Here is a 26,499-nt window from a genome sequence, read left to right as displayed (position 1 = left end):
GGGTTTCGGGGTAGGGGTTCAGGGACTGAGGGGAGTGGGTGGTGGGGGTGAGGGTTCTGGGGAGGTGGGGGTCAGGGACTGAGGGGAGTGGGTGGTGGGGGTGAGGGTTTCGGGGCGAGGGGGGGTCAGGGACTGAGGGGAGTGGGTGGTGGGGGTGAGGGTTTCGGGGAGGGGGGTCAGGGGGTTTGGAGTCAGAGTGTGAATGTTCTGGGTATAAAGAGGTTGCGAGATTGCCTGCAGCCTGGACACTGGAGGATTTGGCCTCAGTTTTACTCCTAGATTTTATGCCAGACTTTTAATCTTTAGTTTCAGAAGCGATGATGTAATCGAGCAATGATTTACAGAACAGACAGGCCAAAGGAACTCCGTGTACATTTACGAAATTGATAAGAATTGAGGAGCTGTAATAAATCCCCAGATGAGAGGACAGGTTACCCAGGACTGGGAATTCCAGTTGTTCAGTCACATCAGCTTCGAGTTTAGTCATTCATCAGAGGTTTGACTGAAGCACAGACAGAGGAAACCGCACTTTACATTTCAGATCTAACAGCCCGAACACTGACCAGAGACGGCAGAGGAACAACAGGTAAGAAACCTTTTTTCATTCCGTTCCACACACACACTGACTCTCACTGGGGTACGGGTCCCACACACACTGACCCTCACTGGGGTACGGGTCCCACACACACTGACTCTCACTGGGGTACGGGTCCCACACACACTGACTCTCACTGGGGTACGGGTCCCACACACACTGACTCTCACTGGGGTACGGGTCCCACACACACTGACTCTCACTGGGGTACGGGTCTCACACACACTGACTCTCACTGGGGTACGGGTCCCACACACACTGACTCTCACTGGGGTACGGGTCCCACACACACTGACTCTCACTGGGGTACGGGTCCCACACACACTGACTCTCACTCGGGTACGGGTCCCACACACACTGACTCTCACTGGGGTACGGGTCCCACACACACACACACTGACTCTCACTGGGGTACGGGTCCCACACACACACACACTGACTCTCACTGGGGTACGGGTCCCACACACACTGACTCTCACTGGGGTACGGGTCCCACACACCCTGATCTCACTGGGGTTATGCCCATTCCTAAATGTCCTTGAGAAGGTTGTGGTGAGCTGAGTCATTGTGATCTGTGAGCCTCGATGTGCTTGTTGTATTATAGTTCATACTCCAGTTGTTCACATTTCTTTCCTTGTAGGTGGAGAGATGGGAGGTGAAGTGAAGTGGATCTGGTTGTCGGCCGTGCTAATGTTGTGCAGAGTTAGTTGCCAATATTCTCAATTCTCTGAACGTTACCATCACACAGCGTCAGTGTTTGCTGAGCTGAGCCCTACAGAGTTGCGAGCAGTGAGTTCCTTCCTTCTAGCCCAGAAAAACCTCAATCTGTCAGCTGCAACATCTCATACACTTCACAAAAATTATATCTTCCTCATTGAGCTTCAAATTCCCAAGAAACAACACGTTCTCAATTTCCTCAATGGGATCGGCTGTGCTCCTAAACGCAATGCTAAGGCAATCATCTTCTTTGGTGCAGAGCCAATGCCCAATGTGACAGAGTACATTGTAGGGCCACTGCCAATGCCCAAGTATTATCATCCTGTGAGATTGAGGAGTAACCGGCCCATAAAGTTTACCTCGCGACCAACAACTCATGTGGAGATGGCACTCATTCATGAGAAACTGCAAGAGGTCACCAAGATTGCGACCCTATTCTTGAAGGAATCCAGTGGATTCTGGTACCACAATTGCACTGACCGCTGTCTGACCTTCACCGATGTTGCACCAAGGGGTCTGAGATCAGGAGATAGGAAGTCGTGGTTTATATTGCAGCAAGATGTGGAAGGCCATTTCATCCATCCAATTGGCCTCGAAATCCTCTTGAACCATAAATCTCTGGACCCACGGCATTGGGCTGTGGAGAAGGTTTGGTACAATGGGCAGTACTTTGACAGTCTGGAAGAGCTGGTGAGGAAGTACAACATGGGCCTTGTGAATATCTTCAAGCTGCCTGAATACACGAGTGAGGATCCCTTCTCCACCTACATCCCCAGAGGCCATTTCAAAACCCGCACCGACATCCCTGGGCCTAAACAATATGAGGCTCAGGGGAAGAGGTACAAGGTGAAGGGGAATTCGGTCCTATACGCAGGCTGGAGCTGTGCCTTTAGAATGCGAACATCTACTGGGCTCCAACTTTTCGATGTTAGGTTCAATGATGAGCCAATTGCCTATGAGATTAGTGTTCAGGAAGCCATTGCCTTTTATTCTGGTCACAGCCCAGCAGGAATGCAGACTAAATATATCGATAGTGCTTGGGGGATGGGCACCTTTGATTATGAACTGGCAAAAGGGATTGATTGCCCAGAGATCGCCACCTACAAAGATGCCTATCATTTCAGGGACTCAGACCAGCCAATCCGCTACAAGAATGCTTTGTGTATATTTGAACATTCCACTGCTGTCCCTCTGAGGAGACATTTTAACAGCAACTCCCAAGGGAGCTTCAACTTCTATGGTGGTCTCGAGAACCATGTCCTTGTGATCAGGACCACATCCACTGTCTATAACTATGACTATATCTGGGACTTTATCTTCTACCAGAATGGGGTGATCGAGGTTAAGGTCCATGCCACTGGTTACATCCATTCTACCTTCTTCACCCCTGAGGGGGAAAACTATGGAACTAAAGTTTACGACTATGTCCTGGGCAATCTCCACACACACCTCATCCATTATAAAGTGGACCTGGATGTGGCAGGTGGGTTCTCGAAATCCTGAATCCACGGATACAGGAATGAGTTCTGGGCACAGGAGGCAAAGGCGGGACATGTCCCCAGCCAATACGCTGCTTTTACAGCTTTTTCACCATTGCCTGTCATCTCAGCCATTTCCCTCCCTCCCACCTCTCTGCTCTTCCACTAATCCCCCACCCCTCTCCCAGCTTTCTACCCCCTTCCCCCCTTCCTGGAAAGGGAGCCCTTGATGTGGGCAAACCTCTGTGCCCCTTTACACCAGAAGCCCAAGCAGGGTGACCTGCCAGGCGTCCGTCCCCTATCCCTGGACTCCAGAGGCTGCCTCAGAATTGAGGCTGGGCAGGGAGCAGCCCTTAAGTGGCCGTGAAGTGGCCTTAGCATCGCCCAGCGCCTGGAAAACTGCAGACAGGTCAGGAGTGGGTGTGAGGGTGGCAGGAAGGCCACTAGGGGAATTTTACAACCCCCCACCACCAACGCACCCCCCTCCCCCTCTCCACCACCAATGCACCCCCCATCCCCCTCCCCACCACCAGCAAACCCATCAGCAGGGAACCATTCTGCTCAATAATTTAAAAAAACTGAAAAGTACAGATGGATCTGAGTGAAAGCAGAAAATGCAGTAAAAACTCAGCAGGTCCGGCAGCATCTGTGGAGAGAGAAACAGAGTTAACGTTTCGAGTCCGTATGACTCTTCTTCAAAGCTGAAGAGAAGTAGGAATGTGATGGATTTTATTCTGTTTTAGAGGGGGTGGAGCAGCTGGAGCAGAATCGAAGGTCAGGGATAGATGGGAGCTCAGGAGAGATTGACAAAGATGTCGTGGACACAGGACAAAGGGAGTATAAATGGTAGTGTTAAAGACTAAAGGAGGTGCGGATAGTGGCAGAAAGGTAAGATGCAGAATGTGTTAATAGTAGAACAAGGGTCAACACTCTCTGAAAGCAAAACATGAAAACAAGTGGCAGATGGGCTTGTGTGGGTGGTGGGGGTGGGGGGGAGAGGTGGTCGGGGAAAAAATTAAGAAATATCAAAATGGGGGCAGAGTTCATGGCCTGAAGTTGTTGAACTCAATATTTCTTCGAACAGCACATCCTGGAGCCGACCAGACAGCAGACAATACTCGCTCTGGTATTGAGCAACAGGATAAGATGAATTGATAACCTTACAGTGAAGGCAGTGACCGTGGATATGATTGAATTTCACATTCATTTTGAGGGAAAAACAAGTGCGTCCAAGACTAGTAATTTAAACTTAAATAAGGACAATTCTGAGGGTATGAAAGCAGAGCTGGCTAAAGTGAACTGGCAAATGAGGTTAAGGGATAGGTCAATAGCGGTTCAGAGGCAGACGTTTAAAGGGATATTTCAGGATACACAGAATAGATACATTCCATTGAGAGAGAAACATCCCAAGCGGAGGGTCCACCTTCTGTGATTAACTAAAAAAGTTAAAGACATTATCAAACTTAAAGTAAAAGCATATAATTACACAAAGACAGGTGACAGGTCAGAAGATTGGAAAGAATATAAAGAACAGCAAAGAATGACAAAAAGATTAATAAGGAGGGAAAAATTAGAATATGAGAGAAAACTAACTAGTAATATAACGACGGATAGTAAGAGTTTCTGTAGATACTTAAATAAGAAGAGAGTTAACAAAGTGAGTGTTAGTCCTATAGAAAGCATCCAGGGAATTGGTAATGGAAAATAAGGAGATGGCAGATGAATTGAACAGGTATTTTGCATCAATCTTCACTATCGAGGATACAAGTAACATCCCGGAAATAGGTGTAAATCAGGAAATGGAAGGGAGGGAGGAACTCAGGAAAATTACAATCACCAGGGCAGTGGTACTGAGCAAATTGTTGGGGCTGTGGGGCTGACAAATCCCCAGGTCCGGATGGACTTCACCCTCAGGTCTTGAAAGAAGTGGCTGGTGAGATAGTTGATGTGTTGGTTTTAATTTTCCAAAATTTCCGACATTCAGGGAACGTTCCATTTGCTTAGGAATTAGCAAATGTAACTCCTTTATTCAAGAAGGGAGGGAGACGGAGAGCAGGAAACTACAGGCCAGTTAGCCTAACGTCTGTCATAGGGAAAATGTTAGAAACTATTGTTAAAGCAGCTACAGCTGGGCACTTGGATAAGTTCAGGTAATCAGGCAGAGTCAACATGGTTTTGGAAAAGGGAAATCATATCTAACCAAAGTATTGGAGTTATTTGAAGGAGTCACATGTGCTGTAGATAAAGGAGAACCAGTGGATGTGCTGTCCTTAGATTTCCAGCCCAATGATCGCCGACTGGAAAATGCTGACCCAGCGATCACTCACAAGTTACTTAAAATAGCTTCATTACAACCTTTACATCTACCTGAGAGGGTAGAGAGGGTCAGAAAGACTGACCCTCCGACAGTGTAGTGCTCTATCAGTACTGACACTCTGACAGTGCTGCATTCCCTTTGTATTGACCCTCCAACAGTGCGTCACTCCCTCAGTACTGACCCTCTGACAGTGCAGCACTCCCTCAGTACTGACCCTCTGACAGTGCGGCGCTCCCTCAGTACTGACCCTCTGACAGTGAAGTGCTCCCTCAGTACTGACCCTCCGACAGTGCAGCACTCCCTCAGTACTGACCCTCCGACAGTGCAGCACTCCCTCAGTACTGACCCTCCGACAGTGCAGCACTCCCTCAGTACTGACCCTCCGACAGTGCAGCACTCCCTCAGTACTGACCCTCCGACAGTGCAGCACTCCCTCAGTACTGACTCTCCGACAGTGCAGCACTCCCTCAGTACTGACCCTCCGACAGTGCAGCACTCCCTCAGTACTGACCTTCCGACAGTGCAGCACTCCCTCAGTACTGACCCTCCGACAGTGCAGCACTCCCTCAGTACTGACCTTCCGACAGTGCAGCACTCCCTCAGTACTGACCCTCTGACACTGCAGCACTCCCTCAGTACTGACCCTCTGACAGTGCAGCACTCCCTCAGTACTGACCCTCTGACAGTGCAGCACTCCCTCAGTACTGACCCTCTGACACTGCAGCACTCCCTCAGTACTGACCCTCTGACAGTGCAACACTCCCTCAGTACTGACCCTCTGACAGTGCAGCACTTCCTCAGTACTGACCCTCTGACAGCGCGGCACTTCCTCAGTACTGACCCTCTGACAGTGCAGCACTCCCTCAGTACTGACCCTCTGACAGTGCAGCACTCCCTCAGTACTGACCCTCTGACAGTGCAGCACTTCCTCAGTACTGACCCTCTGACAGTGCAGTACTCCCTCAGTACTGACCCTCTGACAGTGCAGCACTCCCTCAGTACTGACCCTCTGACAATGTCTCTAGATTCCCCATTACATATTCACATTCTGTACCTTTAGCAGATGTGTTTCATTGAGGATTTTATTGCCTTATCCAGTTGCACAGCTGTTTTCAATATCCTGTCGAGTCTGTAATACTCTTCTTCAGAGCTAAAGAGAAGTAAAAATGTGATGAAATTTATACTGTTTAAGAGGGGTTGGAGCAGGTGAAGCTGTGTAGAAGGCCAGTGATAGGTGGTGGCAAAGGAGAGATTGCCAGAGATGTCATGAACAAAAGGACAAAGTGGTGTTAATGGTAGTGGTGCTGGCTAATGGAGGTGCTGATGGTGGCACCCCACCAGCCTCCGCATTCAAAGGATCATCCTCCGCCATTTCCGCCAACTCCAGCATGATGCCACCACCAAACACATCTTCCCTTCACCCCCCCCGGCGGCATTCCGCAGGGATCGTTCCCTCCGGGACACCCTGGTCCACTCCTCCATCACCCCCCTACCCCTCAACCCCCTCCCACGGCACCTCCCCATGCAACCGCAGAAGGTGCAACACCTGCCCCTTTACTTCCCCTCTCCTCACCGTCCAAGGGCCCAAACACTCCTTTCAAGTGAAGCAGCATTTCACTTGCACTTCCCTCAATTTAGTTACTGCATTCACTGCTCCCAATGTGGTTTCCTCTACATTGGAGAGACCAAACGCAGACTGGGTGACCGCTTTGTGGAACACCTTCAGTCTGTCCACAAGCATTACCCAGACCTCCCTGTCACTTGCCATTTCAACACACCACCCTGCTCTCATGCCCACATGTCCATCCTTGGCTTGCTGCATTGTTCCAGTGAAGCTCAACACAAACTGGAGGAACAGCACCTCATCTTCCGACTAGGCACTTTACAGCCTTCCGGGCTGAATATTGAGTTCAACAATTTTAGATCATGAACTCTCTCCTCCATCCCCACCCCCTTTCCAATCCCCCTTTTTTCAATATTCATCCTCATTTCTTAATTTTTATTTTTTCATTTTTAATTTTTATTTTTATTTACTTTCATTTTTATTCATTGTTTTATCTCCACCTTTTAACCTATTTTCAATCTTTTTCGCCACCACCGTCCTCTCCCCCCCACCCCACCCCCACAAGGGCATCTGTCACTTGTTCGTCTTGTTCTTTCCAGAGTGCTTACCCTTGTCCTGCTATTATCACATTCGGCTTTCTGACCTTAACGCCACCTTCAGCACCTCCTTTAGCCAGCACCACTACCATTACCACCCCCTTTGTCCTTTTGTCCTTGACATCTTTGTCAATCTCTCCTTTGCCCCCACCTATCGCTGACCCTCTATCCAGCTTCACCTGTCCCACCGCCCGTTAAGCAGTATAAATTTCATTACATTTTACTTCTCTTTGGCTCTGAAGAAGAGTCATACGGACTCGAAACGTTAACTCTGTATTTTTTTGTTCTCTCCACAGACGCTGTTAGACCTGCTGAACTTTTCCAGGATTTTCTGTTTTTGTTTCAGATTTCCAGCATCCGCAGTATTTTGCTTTTACTTTAATGCCCTGTCCACTGGACTGAGGGAAATTTGGTTTAATTTAATATCCAGATGAGAGGCTGAGAATGTTAGATTGGCAAATCTGGCTTGTGAAGCAACTTTTTATTTTTTAAATTTAATTTTTTTTATAGGAACAGAGAACAGTTTTGAAACACTTGGACTGAAGTTCGAAAACATCAGCAACCCCTGGAGCCCAGGAGATTACGTTGTGCAGTCGAAACTGGAGAGGGTGCAAAGAGTTCGAGAGCGAGCAGCTGCTTTCCCCTTCACAAAACCTTCACCCCGATACCTGCTCTTTTATAATCCCCACAAGCAGAATAAGTGGCAAAGTCACAGAGCCTATCGCATCCAGTTCAACTCTCAGGCTGATCAATTGCTGCCTCGTGATTGGAAGGAGGAGAAGGCAATCACCTGGGGCAGGTCAGATCACTGTCCAATCAGAAAACAATCTCCAGCCACCAGCTATTCATTCTTCAGCAGCCAATCCCCAGTCAGTAAACGATCTTTCATCGAGACATAAAAAAGACAGTTTATAATATATCATATTAAACAAAAACAGAAAATGCTGGAAATACTCAGCAGGTGAGGCAGCCTCTGTGGATGGAGAAACAGAGTTAATGGTTTGGGCCGATGCTGATTCTTCATTGGGCTTTTACATTTGGAATGGGAGGGGGTGTTGGGAGTGATTGAGGAGTGGACCAGGGTGTGACGGAGTGAAAGGTCCCTATGGAATGATGAAAGGGGAGGCCAGGGGAAGATTTATTTGGTACGTGCAGCATTCTGGAGCTGGCAGGAATGGTGAGAGATGATCCTTTCACTGCGGAGGCTGCTGGGGTGGGGAGTGAGGACAACCTACAAACTAGGAGCAGGACTAGGCCACAGCTTTACTTACACTATATACATGATAAGTTACTCGGTAGGTACATCTTTCTTGAGTACAGACTATTCCATCTGCTCTCCAGAGTCTCTAGCACATGACTGCTGATGTCAATGTTATATCATGATACACATCACTAACTCATTAGCATAACTATTAACCCCTTATACTACAATGACTAAGGGAAGTATAGGACCAGTTAGAGAATAAATGGATAATTTGTGTGCAGAGGCACAAGATATAGGGATAGTTCTTAATAAATAATTCATGATACTTATGGCCTGTTTCTAGAAAAGAGAAGGATGAACTGAGGCTCGAGCTAAGGAGGAAGAGTGTGAATTATTCATTGCAACTGACCCGACATAGTGAGAGAGGAATTTGTAAGGGGTTTAACACCTTTGAAAGTGAATAAATCCCCAGGCCCGGATGAAATGTATTCCAGGCTGCTGAGAGAAGCAAGGGAAGAAATAGCGGTGGCTCTGACCATCATTTTCAATACTCTCTGACTATAAGCATGGTGCTGGAGGATAGCTAATGCTGTATGGTTGTTTAAAAAGGCAGGAAAGGATAGACTGAATAATTATAGGCCAGTCAGCCTAACCTCAATGGTGGGAAAATGATTGGAAAAAATTCAGAGAAACAGTATAAATTGTCATTTAGAGAGTCAGGGATTGATCAAGTGTAGTCGGTATGGATATGTTAAGGAAGGTCCTGCCTGACTAACTTGATTGAATTTTTTGAGGTAACAAGGAGGCTGAGGGTGGAGCATTTGATGAAGTCTACATGGATTTTCACAAAGTACCACATGTCAGACTGGTCAGAAAATTAATAGCTCATGGGACCCAAGGGAAAGAGGCAAATTGGTTCCAAAATTAGCTCATTGGCAGGAAGGGTGAAAGGTGTTTTTATGACTGGGAGGCTGTTTCCAATGGAATTCCACAGGCCTCAGTACTGGGTCCCTAGCTGTCACTTGCATATATCAAAGATTCAGACTTAAATGTGAGGGTATGATTAAGAAGTTTGCAGATGATATGGATCATTGACCGTGTGGTTGATGCTGAGGAAGAAAACTGTACAATGCAGGAAAATATAAATGGACTGGCCAAGGGGGCAGAAAAGTGGCAAATGGAATTCAATCTGGAAAAGTGTGAGGTCATGTATTTGGGGAGGGCAAACAAGGCAAAGGATTACACAATAAATAGGAGGATTCTAAAAAGTTCCAAATGTCAGGACTTCTGCAGGACTCTGATGTGCACCTTCTGCCATACAACCGGTCTCCGAGAGTCTGGAGACTGGGAGACTGGGGACTCTGTTTTAATGAAATCGCCTCTCATTCTACTAAACTCCAGAGAAAAGACCCAATTTACTCAGCCTCTCATCATAGGACACCCCCTTCATCCCAGGGACCAATCGAGTGAACCTTGGCTGTACCCCCTCCAATGTAAGTTTATCCTTCCTTAAACGTGGAGACCAAAACTGCACACAGGATGTGGTCTTACCAAAACCCTGTACAACTGGAGCCACATTTCTTTATTTCTGTTCTCCAATCCCCTTACAATAAAGGCCAACATGACATTTGCATTGTGGTCCTGCAGGCTCACATTCTGTGTTCCTTGTATAAATGTACCCAAACCTCTTTAAACATCATCATCAAAAGTTTCACATCTTTTTAAAAATATTCTTTTCTATTCTTATGACCAAATTACCTCATGGGGAGGATTTCACATTCCCCGGCGGGTTTCTGGGCAGACCAGGGCCTTCCCACCAGGCTCTCACCAACCCACCCAACCTCTCCACAATTTTACACTGGTTCTGCCCAGCCTGCCCTTGCCCCGATTGAAGGGCTTAAGTGGCCAATCATTGACCACTGAAGAGTCGTTTCCTGCACAGCCTCATTTTCCAGGCAGGTGGGAGGAGTTTCTGGGGCAGGGGGAAGCCCAAAAATCAACTGGGTTCAGGCCTTGGGCCAGTAGGGGAGAGGGCACCTCCATCGAGAGCCCCTTTTTACAGTGATGATGCCCCCACCCCCCAAAGTTTCTGGACCCTGCACGGGCTTCCTCCTCCCCGGCCTCTCCACCATCACCCCAACCCTCGTCTGGCCACCCGCCACCCCCCCACCCCCACCGGGCCTCACCTCCCCTCCCCACCCCACCCCAAGACCCCCAAAACTTACCTGGTCCTGGAACCCCAGGACTTTAGCCTCTGGGGGCTGCTGGTAGTCCCAGTCCTGTGTCCTGTCCACTGTAGCGTTTGACACTGCAGGGGCTGGAGCGCTACTTGCCCATCGGATTGGCCGGCAGCTCCCTGAGATGGGGCTTCCTACCTAGTCAGGTTTGCAAGTTCAGCCCCCGGCCAATTAAGGCTCGTTGGAGCGACAAACGGCTACAGGACAGGCGGTGTGGGCAGGCGTGTGTTCTCCACCGACGCCTCAGAAGATGGGGAGGGAAAGTCTGCGATCTTGGCCCAGATTTGCTGATGGTATCTGTGTGTCACCAGGTACCGGTTGGCAGTGACTCGTTTCCGAGAGAGGGAGGAGTGCAGCAGTGATATGTATCTTCAGAATGACCCATGGGATCCAAACATTCGCTTCGAGAACTTTATCCGAAACAATGAAAATATCACCAATCAGGTAGGACAGGACATTCAGGACCAGAGTCTTTTACAGACCTGAGCCCAAGGTTCTTGGCCCCTAACAGTAACTGCTCCTGGGCACCGTCTATACAGGAAAATTAGCTTCAAATCAAATACCATCTGACCCAGATGGTGACTGACCGTGGTCGTATTCTCTTTATTGCAGGACCTGGTTGCCTGGGTAACAGTTGGATTCTTACACATTCCACATTCGGAAGATGTGCCGAACACGAGCACTCCCGGAAACGGCGTTGGATTTTTCCTCCGTCCATTCAATTTCTTTCAGGAAGATCCTTCAGTGTCCTCGCGGAGTGTGGTGATAGTGAGGCCGGAGGGTAAATCCTTCTCTAGAGTGAAGATCCAGGCGTGGAAAAATGACACTGGAGACTATTGCCTGACACAAACCCCTTTCACATATAATGGCACCTATTTACCGGACTAAACACGCAAGTGTGCGCACGGAACAGTTAACACACATCACCCACACCCGGTATAGAACTCGTTAACACCCATAACCCACACCCGGTATAGAACTCGTTAACACTCATAACCCACACCCGGTATAGAATTCGTTAACACTCATCACCCACACCCGGTATAGAACTCGTTAACACCCATAACCCACACCCGGTATAGAACTCGTTAACACACATCACCCACACCCGGTATAGAATTCGTTAACACTCATCACCCACACCCGGTATAGAACTCGTTAACACCCATCACCCACACCCGGTATAGAACTCGTTAACACCCATAACCCACACCCGGTATAGAACTCGTTAACACACATCACCCACACCCGGTATAGAACGCGTTAACACCCATAACCCACACCCGGTATAGAACTCGTTAACACCCATAACCCACACCCAGTATAGAACTCGTTAACACTCATAACCCACACCCGGTATAGAACTCGTTAACACCCATAACCCACACCCGGTATAGAACTCGTTAACACCCATAACCCACACCCGGTATAGAACTCGTTAACACCCATAACCCACACCCGGTATAGAACTCGTTAACACTCATAACCCACACCCGGTATAGAACTCGTTAACACCCATAACCCACACCCGGTATAGAACTCGTTAACACTCATAACCCACACCCGGTATAGAACTCGTTAACACCCATAACCCACACCCGGTATAGAACTCGTTAACACTCATAACCCACACCCGGTATAGAACTCGTTAACACTCATAACCCACACCCGGTATAGAACTCGTTAACACACATCACCCACACCCGGTATAGAACTCGTTAACACCCATAACCCACACCCGGTATAGAACTCGTTAACACACATCACCCACACCCGGTATAGAACTCGTTAACACCCATAACCCACACCCAGTATAGAACTCGTTAACACACATCACCCACACCCGGTATAGAACTCGTTAACACTCTTAACCCACACCCGGTATAGAACTCGTTAACACTCATAACCCACACCCGGTATAGAACTTGTTAACACACATCACCCACACCCGGTATAGAACTCGTTAACACCCATCACCCACACCCGGTATAGAACTCGTTAACACCCATCACCCACACCCGGTATAGAACTCGTTAACACTCATAACCCACACCCGGTATAGAACTCGTTAACACACATCACCCACACCCGGTATAGAACTCGTTAACACACATAACCCACACCCAGTATAGAACGCGTTAACACCCATAACCCACACCCGGTATAGAACTCGTTAACACCCATAACCCACACCCGTTATAGAACTCGTTAACACTCATAACCCACACCCGGTATAGAACTCGTTAACACACATCACCCACACCCGGTATAGAACTCTTTAACACCCATAACCCACACCCGGTATAGAACTCGTTAACACTCATAACCCACACCCGGTATAGAACTCGTTAACACACATCACCCACACCCGGTATAGAACTCGTTAACACCCATAACCCACACCCGGTATAGAACTCGTTAACACCCATCACCCACACCCGGTATAGAACTCGTTAACACTCATAACCCACACCCGTTATAGAACTCGTTAACACCCACAACCCACACCCGGTATAGAACTCGTTAACAGCCATAACCCACACCCGGTATAGAACTCGTTAACACCCGTAACCCACACCCGGTATAGAACTCGTTAACACCCATAACCCACACCCGGTATAGAACTCGTTAACACCCATCACCCACAACCGGTATAGAACTCGTTAACACCCATAACCCACACCCGGTATAGAACTCGTTAACACACATCACCCACACCCGGTATAGAACTCGTTAACACTCATAACCCACACCCGGTATAGAACTCGTTAACACCCATAACCCACACCCGGTATAGAACTCGTTAACACTCATAACCCACACCCGGTATAGAACTCGTCAACACCCATAACCCACACCCGGTATAGAACTCGTTAACACCCATAACCCACACCCGGTATAGAACTCGTTAACACACATCACCCACACCCGGTATAGAACTCGTTAACATCCATAATCCACACCCGGTATAGAACTCGTTAACACACATAACCCACACCCAGTATAGAACGCGTTAACACCCATAACCCACACCCGGTATAGAACTCGTTAACACCCATAATCCACACCCGTTATAGAACTCGTTAACACTCATAACCCACACCCCGTATAGAACTCGTTAACACACATCACCCACACCCGGTATAGAACTCGTTAACACCCATAACCCACACCCGGTATAGAACTCGTTAACACTCATAACCCACACCCGGTATAGAACTCGTTAACACCCATAACCCACACCCGGTATAGAACTCGTTAACACCCATAACCCACACCCGGTATAGAACTCGTTAACACTCATAACCCACACCCGGTATAGAACTCGTTAACACCCATAACCCACACCCGGTATAGAACTCGTTAACACTCATAACCCACACCCCGTATAGAACTCGTTAACACACATCACCCACACCCGGTATAGAACTCGTTAACACCCATAACCCACACCCGGTATAGAACTCGTTAACACTCATAACCCACACCCGGTATAGAACTCGTTAACACACATCACCCACACCCGGTATAGAACTCGTTAACACCCATAACCCACACCCGGTATAGAACTCGTTAACACCCATAACCCACACCCGGTATAGAACTCGTTAACACTCATAACCCACACCCGGTATAGAACTCGTTAACACCCATAACCCACACCCGGTATAGAACTCGTTAACAGCCATAACCCACACCCGGTATAGAACTCGTTAACACCCGTAACCCACACCCGGTATAGAACTCGTTAACACCCATAACCCACACCCGGTATAGAACTCGTTAACACCCATCACCCACACCCGGTATAGAACTCGTTAACACCCATAATCCACACCCGGTATAGAACTCGTTAACACCCATAACCCACACCCGGTATAGAACTCGTTAACACTCATAACCCACACCCGGTATAGAACTCGTTAACACCCATAACCCACACCCGGTATAGAACTCGTTAACACCCATAACCCACACCCGGTATAGAACTCGTTAACACTCATAACCCACACCCGGTATAGAACTCGTTAACACCCATAACCCACACCCGGTGTAGAACTCGTTAACACACATAACCCACACCCGGTGTAGAACTCGTTAACACTCATAACCCACACCCGGTGTAGAACTCGTTAACACTCATAACCCACACCCGGTGTAGAACTCGTTAACACTCATAACCCACACCCGGTATAGAACTCGTTAACACTCATAACCCACACCCGGTGTAGAACTCGTTAACACCCGTAACCCACACCCGGTATAGAACTCGTTAACACTCATAACCCACACCCGGTGTAGAACTCGTTAACACCCGTAACCTACACCCGGTATAGAACTCGTTAACACTCATAACCCACACCCGGTATAGAACTCGTCAACACTCATAACCCACACCCGGTATAGAACTCGTTAACACACATCACCCACACCCGGTATAGAACTCGTCAACACTCATAACCCACACCCGGTGTAGAACTCGTCAACACTCATAACCCACACCCGGTGTAGAACTCGTTAACACCCATAACCCACACCCGGTGTAGAACTCGTTAAAATAAATAAATGTAAGAAAATACTAAAAAAGGAAATCAGGAAGGCAAAAAGAAGACATGAGGTTGCTTTGGCAGATAATATGGAGGTAAACACGAAGGGTTTCTACAAGTATATTAAGAGTAAAAGGATAGTAAGGGACACAATTGGTCCCCTTGAAGATCAGAGTGGTCGTCTATGTGTGGAGCCTCACGAGATGGGGGAGGTCTTAAACAGTTTTTTTGCATCAGTATTTACTCAGGAAACTGGCATAGTGTATAAGGAAGGAAGGGAAACAAGCAGTAGTTTCATGGAACATAAAGAGATTAAAGAGGAGGAGGTGCTTGCTGCCTTACAGCGAATAATGGTAGATAAATCCCCCGGGCCTGACATGATATTCCCTCGGACCTTGATGGAGACTAATGTAGAAATTGCAGGGGCCTTGGCAGAAATACTTAAAATGTCCTTAGCCACGGGTGAGGTGCCGGAGGATTGGAGGGTTGCTCATGTTGTTCCGTTGTTTAAAAAAGGCTCCAAAAGTAAACCAGGCAATTACAGGCCAGTGAGCCTGACGTCAGTAGTAGGTAAATTATTGGAAGGTGTTCTGAGAGATCGTATATATAATTATTTGGACAGCCAAAGGCTGATTAAGGATAGTCAGCATGGCTTTGTGCGTGGTAGGTCGTGTTTAACGAACCTTGTAGAGTTTTTCGAGGAGGTTACCAAGAAAGTAGATGAAGGAAAGGCTGTGGATGTTGTCTACATGGACTTTAGTAAGGCCTTTGACAAGGTCCCCCATGGGAGGTTAGTTTAGAAGGTTCAGACACTTGGTATCCATGGAGAGGTTGTAACTGGATTCGAAATTGGCTGTGTGGGAGAAGACAGAGAGTGGATGATTGCTTCTCAGACTGGAGGTCTGTGACTAGTGGTGTGCCTCAGGGATCTGTACTGGGACCATTGTTGTTTGTTGTCTATATCAATGATTTGGATGATAATGTGGTGAATTGGATCAGCAAGTTTGTTGATGACACTAAGATTGGAGGCGTTGTGGACAGTGAGGAAGGCTTTCTAAGCTTGCAGAGAGATCTGGACCAACTGGAAAAATGGGCCAGAAAATGGCAGATGGAATTTAATGCGGAAAAGTGTGAGGTGTTACATTTTGGAAGGTCAAACCAAGGTAGGATATACACAGTAAATGGTAGGGCACTGAGGAGTGCGGAGGAACAAAGGGATCTGGGAGTTCAGATACATAATTCCCTGAAAGTGGCGTCACAGGTAGACAAGGTTGTAAAGAAAGCTTTTGGCACACTGGCCTTCATAAATCAAAGTATTGAGTATAGGAGTTGGGATGTTATGGTGAGGTTGTATAAGACATTGGTGAGGCCAACTTTGGAGTATTGTGTGCAGTTCTGGTCGCCTAACTACAGGAAGGATATCAGTAAGATTGAGAGAGTGCAGAGAAGATTTACTAGGATGTTGCCGGGTTTTAAGGAGTTGAGTTACAGGGAAAGATTAAACAGGTTAGGACTTTATTCCTTGGAGCGTAGAAGAATAAGGGGAGATTTGATAGAAGTTTACAAAATTGTGAGGGGTATAGACAGAGTAGATGCGAGTAGGCTCTTTCCACTTAGATTAGGAGAGATAAACACGAGAGGACATGGCTTTAGGGTGAAAGGGGAAAGGTTTAGGGGGAACATTAGGGGGAACTTCTTCACTCTGAGAGTGGTGAGAGTGTGGAACGAGCTACCATCTGAGGTGGTAAATGCGGGCTCACTCTTAAGTTTTAAGAATAAATTGGATAGATTCATAGATGGGAGAGGTCTGGAGGGTTATGGACTAGGTGTAGGTCAATGGGACTAGCGGAATAATATTTCGGCACAGACTAGAAGGGCCAAATGGCCTGTTTTCTGTGCTGTAGTGTTCTATGGTTCTATGGTTCTAACACCCATAAACCACACCCGGTCTAGAACTCGTTAACACCCATAACCCACACCCGGTATAGAACTCGTTAACACTCATAACCCACACCCGGTATAGAACTCGTCAACACCCATAACCCACACCCGGTATAGAACTCGTCAACACCCATAACCCACACCCGGTATAGAACTCGTTAACACTCATAACCCACACCCGGTATAGAACTCGTCAACACCCATAACCCACACCCGGTATAGAACTCGTCAACACCCATAACCCACACCCGGTATAGAACTCGTTAACACTCATAACCCACACCCGGTATAGAACTCGTTAACACCCGTAACCCACACCCGGTATAGAACTCGTTAACACACATCACCCACACCCGGTATAGAACTCGTTAACACTCATAACCCACACCCGGTATAGAACTCGTTAACACCCGTAACCCACACCCAGTATAGAACTCGTTAACACCCATAACCCACACCCGGTATAGAACTCGTTAACACTCATAACCCACACCCAGTATAGAACTCGTTAACACCCATAACCCACACCCGGTATAGAACTCGTTAACACCCATAACCCACACCCGGTATAGAACTCGTCAACACCCGTAACCCACACCCGGTGTAGAACTCGTTAACACCCATAACCCACACCCGGTATAGAACTCATTAACTCGTTAATATCTGAAATTAAAAGTCTAATGATGACCATGAAACTATTGTCGATTGTTGTAAAAACCCATCTGGGTCACTAATGTCCTTTAGGGAAGGAAATCTGCCGTCCGTACCTGGTCTGGTCTACATGTGACTCCAGACCCACAGCAATGTGGTTGAATCTTAAACACACTCTAAATTGGCCGAGCCAGACAGTTGTGAAAAAACATCAATAAGGATTGAAACCGGACGGACCACCCGGCATCGACCCTGGCACCGGAAACAACAACAGCAAACTCAGCCTTACTAACATCTGGGGGCTAGTGCCAAATTTGGGAGAGCTGTCTCACTGACTAGTGTTATGAGACAGAGTTGGTAAAGGCTGAGGTATTTAAAATCCCAGAGGGAAACTTTAAACAACTGTCATAAATTATATTTTCAATCGGTATGTTTGAGATGCAGCTGTGAATTCAGAAATGAAATCCACCAAACCTCAAGAGCTTTTTATATATTGAATTAAATTAAACATTTATTAATTTAACAACAAATTTAAACACATACACATGTCTACAAATTACTACCATCATAACTATTAAACAAATCCCCAAATTAATCACTCCCAGGCAATCTTCCCCAAGGCGACAATAACCCATAGACTTAAACAGACACCAGGCAAAGCACATTTTATCTTACGAATTCAAAATCAGGTTCCTTTCAGTTTGGTTCCTCTGCACAGCTGTAGGTTTACAGGCGGCTTAGGCCTCACCATGCTTCTGACCCACACACAAAACTCATTTTCTGCATATACCCAGCCTTCCCTTTGTTAGGGGGAGTACAGTAAGAATTTATGGAAAGGGAATTACTTTAATACCAAGCCAGCCAGTGCCATCAAGTACAAAGATGAACTTTGTACACCCTTAGGGCCTGCAATCACCAGAAAGACCCTGGGAGCCAGACTGGAGACAGAGAAAAAAACTAGATATATTAAGTGTGCTCTTCAACAGATAAGGACAGGACAGCTGGTCCCAGCTCAGATAGGGGGAGACGGCTCTTCCTGGGTGAAAGGGGATGTATGTACCTGGAACCAGATGTATCTGTTTAATGTAAACCTATATTCAGATGAGATTGGAATTGGTCCTCGTGCGTGACCAGTAATGTGTAAATATGCTGAACATTTGCAATTTAGCAGAGTGCTACCTCAAGCTGCATTGAGGTGGTTCTCTCCTTGCAATTGCTCGAATAAACGATCGTGACCTGTACCTGAGACTCCTGTGGTCCGTTTGTCAAAGTTACCACAACACCTTTGAATGTAAATTCTCTTGTATCACCAGGCCCTTTGAACTTCACCTCTTCTAACAATAAAACCCCTTTCATAGTTCCAATTTTATTAGTAATATAAAGATATTGCTTGGTGTCTCCTAGCTAGGTACCAAATTTCACCCCCAGTCTTTGAATGGTTTATTCAGCTAAATGCAAGTGCACCCTATACTTTAACTTCCTTACTGTTTAATATCTCAAAACTAGCAGATATCAAAGCACCTAGACTAGCTGGCTTTAATCCAATTATCATGCAGCTATTAATGTATAACATTATTGGAAGTTATTTTTTTAAAACAGAGATTTAGTCTGTGGGTGTGTCTTAATTGGATTAAAGCAAATTAGTCCGGGTGCTTTGATGTGTACTGGTTTTGAGATGTAAGAGAGGCAGAGTGCATTTGCATTTTGTCGAATAGATCATTCAAGAAGGAGAGTGAAATCTGGCACCTAGCTAGCAGAGACCAAGCAAGGTTTATATTATTAATAAAATTGGTGCTATGAAAGGGGTTTTATTGTTCGACGAGGTGAAGTTCAAAGGGGCTGGGAATACAATGAGAATTTACATTCAATGAGATGTGCTAGGTATAACCGATAACAGTTGTGTGTATCCAGGGCAGGGGCAATGTAAGATTAAAGCCTGTAAGCCTATCACAGTGTCTGCAAAGGAACCAAAGTGAAAGGAACCTCATTTTGAATTTGTAAGATGAAAATGCTTTGCCTGGTGCCTGGTTAAGTCTGTGGGTTGTTGTTGCCTTAGTGGAGATTAGTTTGGAAATTTATTAAAAGTTATGATAGTAGCAATTTGTAGCCATGTGTATATATTTAACTTGTGTAAATTAATGAATGTCTCATGTAGTTTGATATAAAAACCACTCAAGAACTGGTGGTCTGATTCCTGAATTTAGAGCTGCATTTCATACATAACCACTTAAAAATATAGGTTATGACTGTTGTTTAAAGTTTCACTCTGGGATTTTTAAAGAACTCAGCTTTACCAACTGCTTTGTCATAACATCAATTAAGACACATACACTAACACCCACAGACACAGACCCGACTACAAGTCCAATTCAAAAGAATTTCCAATAACATCATATACATTAGTATCTTCATGACACGAGTCAAGCAACAGCCTGACATAGTCATCCTCACAGAATCATAATGTCCCAGACACCACCATCACCATCCCTGGGTATGTCCTGTCCCACCGGCAGGACAGATCCAGCAGAGGTGGCGGCACAGTGGTATACAGTCGGGAGGGAGTTGCCCTGGGAGTCCTCAACATTGATTCCGGACCCCATGAAGTCTCATGGCATCAGGTCAAACATGGGCAAGGAAACCTCCTGCTGATTACCACGTACCACCCTCCCGCAGCTGATGAATCAGTGCTCCTCCATGTTGAACACCATTTGGAGGAAGCACTGAGGGTGGCAAGGGTGCAGAATGTACTCTGGGTGGGGGACTTCAATGTCCATCACTAAGAGTGGCTCGGTAGCACCACTACTGACCAAACTGGCTGAGTCCTAAAAGACATAGCTGCTAGACTGGGTCTGCGGCAGGTGGTGAGGGAACCAACAAGCGAGAAAAACATACTTGACCTCATCCTCACCAACCTGCCTGTTGCAGATGCATCTGTCCATGATAATATCGGTGGGAGTGACCACCACACAGTCAACGAAGTCCCATCTTCACATTGAGGATACCCTCCATCGTGTGTGGCACTACCACCATGCTAAATGGGACAGATTTCAAACAGATCTAACAACTCAAGACTGGGCATCCATGAGGTGCTGTGGGCCATCAGCAGCAGCAGAATTGTACTCGAACACAATCTGTAACCTCATGGCCCAGCATATCCCCCACGCTACCATTACCATCAAGCCAGGGGATCAACCCTGGTTCAATGAAGAGTGCAGGAGGGCGTTCCAGGAGCAGCACCAGGCACACCTAAAAATGAGGTGTCTACCTGGTGAAGCTATAACACAGGACTACTTGTGTGCCAAACAGCATAAGCAGCAAGTGATAGACAGAGCTAAGCAATCCCACAACCAACAGATCAGATTTAAACTCTGCAGTCCTGCCACATCCAGTCGTGAATGGTGGTGGACAATTAAACAACTCACTGGAGGAGGAGACTCCACAAATATCTCCATCCTCAATGATGGAGGAGCCCAGCACATCAGTGTAAAAGATAAGGCTGAAGCATTTGCTACAATCTTCAGCCAGAAGTGCCAAGCGGATGATCCATCTCAGCCTCCTCCGGAGGTCCCCAGCATCACAGATGCCAATCTTCAGCCAATTCAATTCACTCCAACTGATATCAAGGAATGGCTGAAGACACTGGACACTGCAAAGGCTATGGACCCTGACAATATTCCAGCAATAGTGCTGAAGACTTGTGCTCCAGAACCTGCCGCGCCCCTAGCCAAGCTGTTCCAGTACAGGTACAACATTGGCATCTACCCGGTTATATGGAAAATTGCCCAGTTATGTCCTGTACACAAAAAGCAGGACAAATCGAACCCGGCCAATTACCACCCCATCAGTCTACTCTCCATCATCAGTAAAGTAATGGAAGGGGTCATCAACAGGGCTATCAAGCGGCACTTGCTGAGCAATAACCTGCTCACTGAAGCCCAGTTTGGGTTCCGCCAGGGCCACTCAGCTCCTGACCTCATTACAGCCTTGGTTCAAACATGGACAAAACAGCTGAACTCCTGAGGTGAGGTGAGAGTGTCTGCTCTTGACATCAAGGCAGCATTTGACCAAGTGTGGCATCAAGGAGCCCCAGCAAAACTGGAGTCAATGGGAATCAGGGGAAAATTCTCCGCTGGTTGGAGTCATACCGAGCACAAAGGAAGATGGTTGTGGTTGTTGGAGGTCAGTCATCTCAGCTCTAGGACATCACTGCAGGAGTTCCTCAGAGTAGTGTCCTCGGCCCAACCATCTTCAGCTGCTTCATCAATGACCTTCCTTCCATCATAAGGTCAGAAGTGGGGATGTTCGCTGATGATTGCACAATGTTCAGCACCATTCACGACTCCTCAGATACTGAAGCAGTCCATGTCCAAATGCAGCAAGACCTGGACAATATCCAGGCTTGGGCTGACAATTCAACATGTTGGGAGGAGGTGGGGAGAGGGGAATTGCTAAGGATGGGAAGGATAGAAAGTTAGGGATGGAGTATTGGGGTTGGATGTGTTTCCTGGACACGGGGCTGAAACATCAGAGATGAGAAAAAGGTAAATGCAAAAGGCCAATTTGATCCTTTGTAACTTTTAATTTGGGATTTTTAAAAGGCCTTTAATAAGGGATCCCATAATAACAAACTGTTGGAGGCGGTCACACCCAGTAGATTAAGTACCTCAAGTCCGGTTAGGGTCAGCAGGGTGTGACTGCAAGTGAGGCAGGTAGAGGGATCCTGTGTTCAGGAACAGAGGAGCCTCAGCTCTTGACCTTGTCCAACAGGTACGAGGTACTTGCTCCCTGTGTGGATGAGGAAGAGGGCTGTAGGGAGGCTGAGCCAGCTGACCACGGCACCGTGGCACAGGAGGCCATTCAAGAGGGGGGAGCAAAAAGACAAGTGGTAGTTGTAGAGGATTCTATAATTAGGGGAATTGATAGCATCCTTTATAAGCAGGATCGAGAGTCCCTGCCCGGTGCCAGGGTGAGGGACATCTCTGACCGGCTTGAAAGGATATTGGAGAGGGAGGGGGAGGATCCAGTTGTTGTGGTCCACGTCGGGACAAATAACATAGGTAAGACTAGGAAAGAGCCCCTGTTTGGAGATTGTCAGGAACTAGGAACTAAATTAAAGAACAGGTCCTCAAGGGTTATAATCTCCGGATTACTACCCGAGCCACGTGCAAATTGGCATAGGGACGCGAGAATAAGGGAAGTAAACACGTGGCTAAAGGAGTGGTGTGGGAAAGAGTGGTTCCATTTCGTGGGGCACTGGCATCAGTATTGGAACAGGAGGGATCTGGACCGTTGGGACGGTCTCCACCTGAACCGATCTGGGACCAATGTTCTAGCAAAAAGGGTAAATAGGGCTTTAAACTAGAAAGTGGGGGGGGAGGGAAGGATAAAACTCCAAGAAGTCTGACTAATGGGAAACAAAGCAGCAGGTTAGCGTGTGGGGGGGTGGATTCAACTTCATGGAAAATTATGAAAAAACTGAAAAGAAAGGAGAGCCCAGGAGAGGCTATTAAAGTCTCCAGTACACAAAATAGGACAGAGTGTTTGGAAAGGGCTAGGAATCTAACTTCAAGCACATCAGATAAAGGGACGACCATGAGAAAGGGGACGGCAAATACAGGACAGAAGGTGTTGTATCTGAATGCACGCAGTATACGAAATAAGGTAAATGAGCTTGTGGCGCAGATTGAAATTGGCAGGTATGATGTGGTGGGCATCACGGAAACATGGCTGCAAGGGGATCAGGACTTGGAGCTAAATATCCAAGGATATACATCCTATCGAAAAGATAGGCAGGTTGGCAGAGGGGGTGGGGTTGCTTTGTTAGTAAGAAATGAAATTAAATCGATAGCAAGAAATGATGTAGGGTGATGTAGAATCTGTGTGGGTAGAGTTGAGGAACCGCAAAGGTAAAAAATCCATAATGGGAGTTATGTACAGGCCTCCGAACAGTAGTCAGGATGTGGGGCACCAGATACACCAGGAGATAGAAAAGGCGTATAAGAAAGGCAAGGTTACAGTGATCATGGGGGATTTCAATATGCAGGTAGACTGGGAAAATCAGGCTGGTAATGGATCCCAAGAAAAGGAATTTGTAGAATGTCTACGAGATGGCTTTTTGGAGCAGCTTGTGGTGGACCCCACTAGGGAACAGGCAATTCTAGATTTAGTGATGTGTAATGAGACAGATTTGATAAGGGAGCTTAAGGTGAAGGAACCCTTAGGAGGAAGTGAACATAATATGATAGAATTTACCCTGCAATTTGAGAGGAAAAAGCTGGAATCAGATGTAACGGTATTACAGTTGAATAAAGGCAACTACAGAGGCATGAGGGAGGAGCTGGCCAGAATTGACTGGGAGATGAGCCTAGCAGGAAAGACAGTGGAACAGCAATGGCAGGAGTTTCTGGGAGTAATTTGGGAGACACAGCAAAAATTCATCCCTAGGAAGAAGAAGCATACTAAAGGGAGGACGAGGCATCCATGGCTGACAAGGGAAGCCAGGGACAGCATAAAAACTAAAGAGAAAGCATACAATGTGGTGAAGAGCAGTGGGAAACCAGGGGATTGGGAAGCCTACAAAGACCAACAGAGGACAACTAAAAAAGAAATAAGGAGGGAGAAGATTAAATATGAGGGCAAACTAGCCAGTAATATAAAAGAAGATTGCAAGAGTTTTTTTTAGATATATAAAGGGTAAGAGAGAGGCAAAAGTGGACAGTGGGCCACTGGAAAATGACGCTGGAGAAGTAGTAGTGGGGAACAAAGAAATGGCGGAGGAACTGAATAGGTACTTTGCGTCAGTCTTCACAGTGGAAGACACGAGTAACATCCCCAAAGTTCAAGAGAGTCGGGGGGCAGAGGTGAGTATGGTGGCCATTACCAAGGAGAAGGTGCTAGGAAAACTGAAAGGTCTGAAGGTGGATAAATCACCTGGACCAGATGGATTACATCCCAGAGTTCTGGAGGAGATAGCTGAAGAGATAGTGGAGGCGTTAGTGGTGATCTTTCAGGAATCACTGGAGTCAGGGAGAGTCCCAGAGTACTGGAAAATCGCTAATGTAACCCCTGTTTAAGAAGGGAGTGAGGCAAAAGACGGGAAATTATAGGCCGATTAGCCTGACCTCGGTCGTTGGTAAGATTTTAGAGTCCATTATTAAGGATGAGATTTAAGTGCATGGTAAAATCGAGCAAAGTCAGCATGGTTTCATCAAGGAGAGGTCATGCCTGACAAATCTGTTAGAATTCTTTGAGGGGATAACGAGTAGGTTAGACAAAGGAGAGCCAATGGATGTTATCTACTTGGACTTCCAGAAGGCCTTTGACAAGGTGCCGCACAGCAGGCTGCTCAGTAAGACAAGAGCCCATGGTGTTAGAGGCAAGGTACTAGCATGGATAGAAGATTGGCTGTCTGGCAGGAGGCAGAGATTGGGGATAAGGGGGTCCTTCTCAGGATGGCTGCCGGTGACTAGTGGAGTTCCTCAGGGGTCAGTGTTGGGACAACAACTTTTCACTTTATACATTAATGATCTAGATGAAGGAACTGAGGGCATTCTGGCTAAGTTTGCAGATGATACAAAGATAGGTGGAGGGGCAGGTATTATTGAGGAGGCGGGGAGGCTGCAGAAGGATTTGGACAGGTTAGGAGAATGGGCAAAGAAGTGGCAGATGGAATACAACGTGGGGATATGTGAGGTCATGCACTTTGGTAGGAAGAATAGAGGCATAGACTATTTTCTCATGGGGAGAGAATTCAGAAATCTGGAGTGCAAAGGGACTTGGGAGTCCTAGTCCAGGATTCTCTTAAGGTTAACTTGCAGGTTGAGTCGGTAGTTAGGAAGGCAAATGCAATGTTGGCATTTATTTCGAGAGGACTAGAATATAAAAGCAGGGATGTGCTGCTGAGGTTTTATAAGGCTCTGGTCAGACCACATTTAGAATATTGTGAGCAATTTTGGGCCCTGTATCTCAGAAAGGATGTTCTGGCCCTGGAGAGGATCCAGAGGAGGTTCACGAGAATGATCCCAGGAATGAAAGGCTTAACATATGAGGAACGTTTGAGGACTCTGAGTCTATACTCGCTGGAGTTTAGAATGATGAGGGGGAATCTGATTGAAACTTACAGAATATTGAAAGGCCTGGATAGAGTGGACGTGGGGAAGATGTTTCCATTAGTAAGAGAGACTAGGACCCGAGGGCACAGTCTCAGAATAAAGGGAAGACCTTTTAGAACAGAGATGAGGAGAAACTTCTTTAGCCAGAGAGTGGTGAATCTATGGAATTCATTGCCACAGAAGGCTGTGGAGGCCAGGTCATTGAGTGTATTTAAGACCGAGATAGATAGGTTCTTGATTGGTAAGGGGATCAAAGGTTACGGGGAGAAGGTGGGAGAATGGGGTTGAGAAACTTACCAGCCATGATTGAATGGCGGAGCAGACTCGATGGGCCGAATGGCCTAATTTCTGCTCCTATGTCTTATGGTCTTATGGTCAGAGAATGTGGAGCCACGGGCTCAGTGACAGAATGGATTGTCAACTGGTTCCAAGACAGAAAGCAGGCGCTGGGAGGAAAGGGTCGTTATTCAGGGCGGCAGAAGGTGGGAAGGGATGTTCCACAGGGATCAGCGCTGGGACCACTGCTGTTCACAATTTATAT

General features: G+C 46.9%; 1 protein-coding gene across 1 annotated transcript; it reads left to right on the top strand.

Moving 5' to 3' along the window:
- Positions 1-402: 402 nt before the first annotated feature.
- aoc1 (amine oxidase copper containing 1) lies at positions 403-20,015 on the top strand. The gene is made up of 6 exons (XM_078541224.1): positions 403-586; positions 1,236-2,795; positions 7,778-8,066; positions 11,020-11,152; positions 11,321-11,644; positions 14,731-20,015. The coding sequence occupies exons 2-5, from the start codon at positions 1,244-1,246 to the stop codon at positions 11,594-11,596; spliced, it is 2,250 nt and encodes a 749-aa protein (XP_078397350.1). The 5' UTR covers positions 403-586; positions 1,236-1,243; the 3' UTR covers positions 11,597-11,644; positions 14,731-20,015.
- Positions 20,016-26,499: the final 6,484 nt, after the last annotated feature.

The sequence above is a fragment of the Cetorhinus maximus genome, chromosome 4, assembly GCF_964194155.1.
Source record: "Cetorhinus maximus chromosome 4, sCetMax3.hap1.1, whole genome shotgun sequence".
Classification (NCBI taxonomy): Eukaryota; Metazoa; Chordata; class Chondrichthyes; order Lamniformes; family Cetorhinidae; genus Cetorhinus; species Cetorhinus maximus.
Note: the sequence above shows the minus strand (reverse complement) of the source record. Positions and strands in the feature narration are given on the sequence as shown.